The sequence below is a fragment of the Limulus polyphemus genome, unplaced genomic scaffold (assembly GCF_000517525.1).
Source record: "Limulus polyphemus unplaced genomic scaffold, Limulus_polyphemus-2.1.2 Scaffold1826, whole genome shotgun sequence".
NCBI classification, from domain to species: Eukaryota; Metazoa; Arthropoda; class Merostomata; order Xiphosura; family Limulidae; genus Limulus; species Limulus polyphemus.
Genome location: NW_013667436.1, coordinates 181,682 through 190,631, shown reverse-complemented (window position 1 = coordinate 190,631; position 8,950 = coordinate 181,682). Strand labels below are relative to the sequence as shown.

Genomic DNA, 8,950 nt, shown 5'->3' with positions numbered 1-8,950 from the left:
AATTGAACAGAGTTGTTTAAACATTTGTTTAACAACAAGTAAGAGCTTGGAATGGTCTATTTTTTTTTATTGGGGGTGTGTCTGTGAGCCAGACTAGTTTCAGAGAATTCCACTCGGTGATCCTGGGCACTACCAGCAATGAAATATCAGACCAAACCAAGCGTTTATATTAGTAAGGTATCGAAAATCAAACTGTGTATTTAAGTGTTTTACATTCACAAAAAAGAAACCTATCATACCATGAAGAACTTGTAGCATTTCGCCACAATTTAATTCTCAGTATTGTTAGCTGAAACTGGGCTGAAACTCGTTAAATCATAATTTCAATTAATCAATTAGTTTACGTGACACTAATTGATGTAATCCATGCTATAGGTAGTTGATCATATTGATTAATAGCTTAAATCACTGAGCTCTACTCTATTATAATCTATAACCTTCACTTTGTAAATGAGACCATTGGTTTTGTTTGGTGTGGTTTTTAAGCATCCAATGGTGTTCTTTTGAAGTATTCTGTTGTGAGTATGTTTTGTTTCCACAGAAAACTTGAAAATTTCTATCCCAAAATTAATAAAGAAACAATAACTACTTTACATACATTTCTATAACCAGTAAAATTACCCTCTGTACATCAATATTTATTTTTGTAAAGCAATTTTTATTGCTGTAAAAGACAATCTATATTAAACTAGAAAAAGAGCACTACCATAGGTTTGTGGATTATTATTTTTTATTAATTAAAACAGACAGTGCCACTACAATGTACAATATATAAAACAAACATACCTGAGTATAAATATGTATTATTACTGTCACCCCCAACTTCTCTTTGTCTATGGCATCTAGAAATTCTTGCCCACTTTTCAGTCTTATAAGTTTACCATGCTTTGGCCTACATTTTAACACATGTATGGAAAGAAAGACAGAAAAACAACATTAAGTGTAGTTTGTGCAAAGAATACAATAATTTACAGGCTCTCAAATTATTTTTTAATACTTAACACACATGACTTGGAAAAATCCAACATCCCTGTTAAACAGCATCAAACTCATAAAGGTGAAGGTAAAGAAATATGCCTAAACAAGGGACATGAACTTGAGATCCTTTAATATTATTGCCCTGATGTACAAATTCAACAACTGTGCTACAAGAGCCTCAAACAGATATTATTATTAACACAATATCTAAACACTGCAAATTTGTTAGAAAGTGAGTATGCATAATCTAAACAGTTGCCTTTTCTATTTATGTAATAAACCAGTACATTTATTTAGTTAAGAGTCTGTCAGTTATATGACAATTTTAAAATTATTATCAAAAACCTGGAACTATACATAAAAATGTCAGTGGTGTACACATGCCAATAAAGGCTTGGGAGGCAAAAATGACCAGGAAAAGGTTCTTGCAATAATTTTGCTAAGTTAATTCCTTCATATTCATTGTTAAGTTTCATTTATCGATACAGCTAAAATGACAAAGACTGTATATTCCAAGGTTAACATTTTTGTAATCTGAAAATTTATTTATGATAGTTACCCATCTATTCCCACAAACAGCTATCTTCCTCACCCATCTGACTTGCATGCCACTAGCTTTGAAGCAATTCCCATTAAATTTCATGTCTTTTAATGTGATCTGTGCTGGTGCATGATGATGTCATCATGCAAAAAAGCTCTCCACCAATAGGAGGTTTACACAACCTCCATGTGTAGTAAATCCCCCTGAGCACTTGTAATGACTTCATTCTTTAATAAAGCAAGACAACAAATGTGCACCAGAAATGTGGAGGTTGGGTAGGAATGTGTGAAAAGAGGTATCTATCACAAATATATTTTCACATTAGGAAAATGTTAACTTATGAGACAATAACTCACCTCAACACAGAGAAGAGCCATGTTGAATTGGTGAAGGTGTTGATGCAAAATTGTACCTAGGGAAGCTCCCTTCAAAATGTGCCCGAAGGGAAGCCCACAGAGTGACACCTAATGGCAGGGGCTCCATAGGGGCACACCCATGGGAGACTGCATCTCATCTCACTCAGGGTATACTCTTCACCCAGAATGCAATGAGAGAAGAGGCAAATGTGTATCTTATATGAAATGGATGGGTGAAATGAGAACATGACCATCCGAGTACTTACACACAAGCAGTTGGCATGCCAATATCTGTAGTGTGGTTGGGAATGCATTTAGACCACAATTTGTGTGCTCACTTCGATTCTACTAAACAGGCCCTAGCTGAAGGAGTAGAATACTTTACTTGTGTGGTATAATTTCGTATAGTGCATGCTCACCTCAACTATGTTGAACAGACTCTGACTGCAGGAGGAGGGCACAAGTGGTATGAGTTATGGTTTTGAGGGGTGACCTGCACTACATTGACAATGTCACCACCACCCAACTTCTCACAATATTGTGCTGTATCCAACAGGTGAGGAATCTCCAAGGTCCACTACTCCAGTAGCTAGAAACTGGTATGTGCAGGGTTTTCACTAGGGTCCCAGACTCTCAACTTTTTTTCAAGAGTCCCAGTGAGATTTTCAAGGGTCCTAAACTAATTTCCAAAGGTCCCATAGGTAAAATTTAAAAAACCCAAAAAAAAAAAAAAAAAATGGAACAAAGCTCTTCAGTGTCAATGAAAAAACTATATTTACAATTTACACTACACATTGTTTCTTTTTGTGAATGCAAAGTAATTTTCATGATAAGATTAAAAATACTTTTCTTTATCAGCAGCAGAGGAACAATAGTAGTGAATAAAAGGGAATAAACTTTCCCTGAAGATACATTTAGAACACAATGAAGCACCTCATACAAAAGGGCGAAGAGAGGAGAGGTAACAAAGGATAATAAGAAAAATATGGTAAAATTGAGCACTGGAGAGTGAAACAGATGACAAGGAGTCTGCTCCCCAAACAGATAAAAGAGTTTCCAAAGATTAGGAATCAAGGAAGGGAAAATGGTTATAAGACAAGAGAATCAGATAAACGAAGAAGGCACAGGTACAAAGTTGTTTCAGAAAGGAGTCAACATGAACACTAATGTCAGGTGAGGGAGAAAAAATGAAATAATCACGAGGATTAGGGTTTTAAAGCAAAAATGTAAAGTGTCATAAGACATGGGCAAAAGTGAAAGAATTGAACATACCATTGAGATCATGTCTTGAAAAAGAGTGAAAGGTTGAGGACTTTCCTCAACCAGTAGTGAGGAGGGAATATCAACTATCTTTCTCTTGTTCAATTTCAAGTTGAGAAGGGATGCCAGAAGAATGGATGGAAAAGAAGGTCCAGCATGCATAAAGGGCATCACATTGTTCTCAGTTAACAATCATACTGAAGCCATAGTTGAAATAAGTCCTTGTGTGTGACATTTCATCACTCACACAGGAGTTAGTAGTAGTCACATTAAGTTGTGAACTCATGGTAACAAAGTGAAGCAAAGAGGACTAAGTCCAAAGTATAACAAAAACCAATGTTTTGTTAACTAGTGCAAATCTCAGCATATTCAAGTTGAACAAATTTCAAACACCTCTGTGTTGTTCAAGGCCGAGGAAACGAATAAAGTTATCATGAGTGCATGTGCATAGTACTGCACATGGAGGTTGTGTTGCTCTGCTACTGGTAAAGGACTTTCGTTGCATTATGATGTCATCATGCATCAGTGCAGTTCACAATAAAACACATGAAATTAGGTGAGAGTTGCCTGAATACTAGTGGAATGCAAAGCTCATAGGCAGACACATGAGGAAGATAGCTTTTGCTGTATGCAGAAGTGAGTTACAGTCTCAGAAATCTAATAACTACAACATAATAAAGACACTGTAAAATATAACTACCAAATTTGCACTTGCTGCATCATTTCCTCCATTCTCTTCTGCATGTATTCTTTCAAAACACTATCATCTAAAAGCTCTTGTAGTTCTCTGTCTACATCATCTTCTTTTTTCTTAGCTTCCTCTTCTTGTAGCTGTTATAAAAATCAAATCAAATTACAGGAAATCTTCTTCAATAAAACCAAAAACAATGTGTTGCTTATTAAAATCTTAAGCATGAAGACAATTATTATACAGTTCAGTAATAGAACGAAAAATATGCATGTATCAATAGTTTTTCACCATTTAATGGAGATGAAATTATTACTTGGAACAAAGTAAATGAAACAAGCCATCAAAATTTGAAGCCATGATTTTATAATGGTGATACAGTAACTAAGAAATGGATTATTTCTATGGTTAAAACAAAACGGTGATTTTTCTGAGTTGTGTGAAAATGAACATTACGTGCAAAAATCTTACAAGAAAAACACACTCAAAGCAAAGCCAGCAAGTCTGGCATAATGAAAGGAGTAAAGATTTATGAATCTTTTTGAGAAGCCTAATTATTGTGGGAAAATACGATATTTTACTTTTTTTTTCTGGAATAAAATCCATCATACATCAAACATTAATACATCATATGAACTGCAACAAGTGGTACAAACAAAAATATAAAAAATATTCTAAAAAAGAAGTTAATGGGTTAGTTCATGTCAGATCACTCACCCTCAAAACCAAAGGTTTATTAATTTTGATGCTGCTTGGCAGAGAAGTTGGTGCCATATAAGATTTATCCCAGTTTCATGTCTCTAAGTGGTATATTTTTTAAGTGAGAGGTCACTAAATATTTGACCTGAAATGGATTCCAGATTAAACCAATGGCATAAGAATACCAATGAATTTTTTTAATACTAAAGTAAACTATTGCTGCAAAGTTCTCTTTTCACTCTAGTCAAATATGCCACTTTTGTAACACTTAGAATTTTGACCTTTGACTTTAAATTGTTGACATTTGACCAGAGATAATCTAAAAAATGTTGAGGCTGATTTAAACTCAGTTGAGAGGTCAGCATCTGAGAAGGTTTCATTCATTGGTAGCAGTCGTTTCTTAAAGATGGGAAGATGGAACATCAAAACACTTTATCAAGGAGGTAAGCTTGATAATTGCATACAGGAAATGGACAGATTGGAATTAGATGTGATGAGTCTAGCTGAAGTTAGATGGCCAGAATTGGGACAGACAGATAGGAAGGATCACACAATATGTTTCTCAGGAGGAGATAACCTCAAAAATGAAGCATTACAAAGAATAATGGACTTAGTGAGTAGGAGAAGTTTAGAGTATGGGTTGAACATTAATATAAAGAAGACAAAAACCATGGTTGTGAAGAGTCAACATCAAAGTGGATGGTCACACAACAGAACAATTGGACAAGATTGTCTACTTGGGGCAACTAATAATTTAAAATGGTATATGTGAGGCAGAAGTCAAAAGATGGATAGAAATTGCAAGACAAAATTTCTTCCATATGAAAGATGTATTAACTACCACAAGAAACAATAAGTTGGAGACAGAGAAGAAACTTGTGAAATGTTATATACTATCCATTTTTTCTATATGCTGCTGAGACTTGGACACCAACTAACTCTGTAACAAATTACAAGAGTTGGAAATGTGGATGCTTAGAAGAATATTGAAAATATCATATACAGAGTATAAAACAAATGAGGAAATATTGGAAATGGCCAAAACAAAGCAAACACTAAAAGCAAACATCCAAAAAAAGAAAGTGTCGGTATTTTAGATACATTATCAGAATAAATAAGATTCAAAGAACTTTTATAGAGAGCAAGGTGGAAGGCTGTAGGAAGAGAGGTTGACCACAGAGAAAATGGGTCACAGACGTCATGGAGTGGCTGCAGTCTAGCTACAGTGATTGTGTGAGGAAGGCACAGGACAGACGGGCATGACAGCTAATCTTCTGGGTGGAGCAGCAACAAGCAGATGATGATTTTCACATAAGATTGCTAAATGTTGGGTTTGATACCTGCTTTGAGAAGAGCATATACTGCCCATTGTGTAGATTTTGTTTTACTACAAAATGTTTTAATGGCTATATTTTGATTACTTGGATAGTTGGAGTAATTGAAAATAGTAATAATCACAAATACTAATTCTGATTAGTTGATTATTTTTTGACATTAATTGATTGAATAATAATTTTGATCACTGGATAGTTGGAATAACTGAAAACAGTAATAATAAGAAACATAAATTTTCAATTAGTTTAACACAAAGATATGATACCTTATAACCCTAGCACTTTCGAAAGGTGAACCTTCCTTCTTCAGGGGTAAATTAATTTATTATTTTTCTGACATTAATTGATTGAATAATAATTTTGATCACTGGATAGTTGGAATAACTGAAAACAGTAATAATAAGAAACATAAATTTTCAATTAGTTCAACACAAAGATATGATACCTTATAACCCTAGCACTTTCGAAAGGTGAACCTTTCTTCTTCAGGGGTAAATTAATTTATTATTTTTCTGACATTAATTGATTTAACTGCACAACTCTAATGTTAACCCAAGCTCTCTTTTAAAACATTCACTGAAAAAAATGATACTACTTTTGTTTAAATTTTATTCTTCGATAAACCATAAAGGTTTATGTTTAGATACAAAAATGAAATTTTCAAATAGATCTTATGAACAATACTGAAAAAGTCCACATTAAGCCCAATGTTTGTCTTCTAAGTGTAGATTAACAAAGATAAACTCTTGATCAGTCAGTACATAATGTTGTAATCACAGAATACTATATTTTAATGTACATCACTGTATTAATAGTAAACTAGATGTAGCTGCAAGCTCAAGATAAGCTTTGTGCAACGTGCTATTAAGTCCAAATCACATTTTTTTAACAGACAAGATATAAAGTGAATTAATGGAATGTAGGTATCAATGACATACAAATATTTGATTACATATTAAAAGAAAATGTAGAATTTTGTAGTATGATAAGTCATTTTAACTGATGACTACCATAACTTCCAATGTGTAAGTTTCAGAGATTTGTAACAGAGGCTCTGTTAGGTTTTATAAAATGCATACCGTGATCATAGGGATAACCAAAAGTTGCATATGTTTACCAGCCAGTGGCAACAAACAATACAATAAAAATTGACTTGCTACAATATGTGGTATTTATTAATAAGTGTTGAAAACTTCCTCAGACAGGCTTGTAAGTGTAATCCTATTAATTAATAACTTTATGTTAAGTGTATAAGTACACCTGCTATACTTTTGAGATTCACTCCAACAAGCAGATGGTTTTCTAATTATTTTTTACCATTTCTATCAGTTATGTATGATTTCTGTATCACAATGAACAAGTGAAATGTTCTTTAATGCTGCTTTTACAAACGTTTAACTTCGACTGAAATTTATCTTTGTACCTAATGATAAACCAAACAAGTTGGACTGTATAAAACTGAGATTCAGACATTCTATACATGCAGTGGATAACATGCATATTAGGATCAAATGAAGTTTTACTTAATAAAGCAAGCACATGACTAACTTACATTTATAGATAATATTATCTATAATATTTATAGAAATAGATAATATATTCTCAATGGGTGGTAGGCTCTCAGAAAAAATAAAGTTACACTTTGGGATGGGTAGAATTTTTTTTTTTAAATCAGCAAGTGCATTGTTTACAGGCAAAACTCTTAACAGCTGTTCAAAAATAAAAATATGAGATTTGTTCATTTTTATTCACAAATTACACTAAACAAATGTCAAAATGACAAAATATCTATTCTAAAATACTTGTGAGTTAAAATTGTTGAAAGAACATATACAATTGACATTAAATTTGTGTCTTAAAAACAGTGGTGACAAAAATATGAAATACTAGAGAAAACTCTCTCTTCAAACTTCAGGTACAATCATTTACAAATAAGTTACTTTTTAAAAATTTAAACTTTGCCCATTAAAATGTAACATACAATAAGTTACACAACTGCCTTGTTTAATAATACATACAGAAACAATACAAGATATATTCACTTATGAGTCATCTGTTTCCACAATACTGTGTACAATTTTCCTAACTTATTACTCCAGATACTCTACATGTTCATAAGTATGTTTACAACATATTGCAAGATTAAGAGTTGTATTTATAACTCAGTTCTCAAATGCTTTGTAATTAAGCAAGGGGAAAGAATACTCATAATTCATTTTATTTAATAGGTAAATGTGTACTTAGCAAAGTAAAAACCTAGTATTTTTGAATATTCTTCAAGTAGCCTAGATATAAGTTCAAACAACATTAAATTTAGTATAACATACATTTATTTAGTAAAATAAAACTTTGATAGTTATAACTTTATCTTATAAAGTTTGAAAACCATAAGGGAATGAATATGAACAAAACTAGAAAGTCTATTCAACTAATACAGTATTATTGTGTTTAACTTTGCCATGCTAGTCACAGTAATGTTACAATTTTAGAGTGATGGTATGATATAGGGTCTGAAACTTGCATTATTTAGTCAACTGAGATCAGCCAGGATGCCCATGGGATCAGGGGCAGATGGGTTAAATTTTTCTAATGGGCCTATTATGATTGTGACTAAAGTAAAAAATAAACCTCAAGATATGTTTTACCTTTGGAGACAATTGTCAAATAATACCCACCGATTTGCAAGACATGTCTACAAATTAATAAACAATATTAGATGGTTCTTGAATAGAAAAACGGTGCCCTAATACAGACAAAATTTGCATCTGGACAACAAAGTATGTAGACAAAAAGAAACCACATGCACATAAACTCAACAACTCACTCTTTCATGTGCCCCCCCACACACACACACATGCTTAGATCACAGTGGTACTCACATGCTTAGATCACACCAGTACTCACACACACTTAGATCATGCTGGTACTCAGACATTTAGATCACACTGGTACTCACAAGCTTAGATCACACTGGTACTCACATACTTAGATCACACTAGTACTCACATAGTGTGCCCAGCAGTGGTAACAGATCATGTCATCTATACTTGGTTAAACTACTGTCTTACTAGCTCTTTTTGTAGCAAAAGCATTT

At 33.1% G+C, this 8,950-nt stretch overlaps 1 protein-coding gene across 1 annotated transcript in view; it reads right to left on the bottom strand.

Annotated features, from left to right (window-relative positions):
* LOC106465070 (phosducin-like protein) overlaps positions 1-8,950 on the bottom strand; it is a 44,674-nt gene that overhangs the window by 13,845 nt on the left and 21,879 nt on the right. The window contains exons 3-4 of the mRNA XM_013925268.1: positions 3,836-3,966; positions 787-892 (exon numbers count right to left, since the gene is read on the bottom strand). Coding sequence (XP_013780722.1) covers positions 787-892; positions 3,836-3,966 — 237 coding nt within the window. The remainder of the gene's footprint in view (positions 1-786; positions 893-3,835; positions 3,967-8,950) is intronic.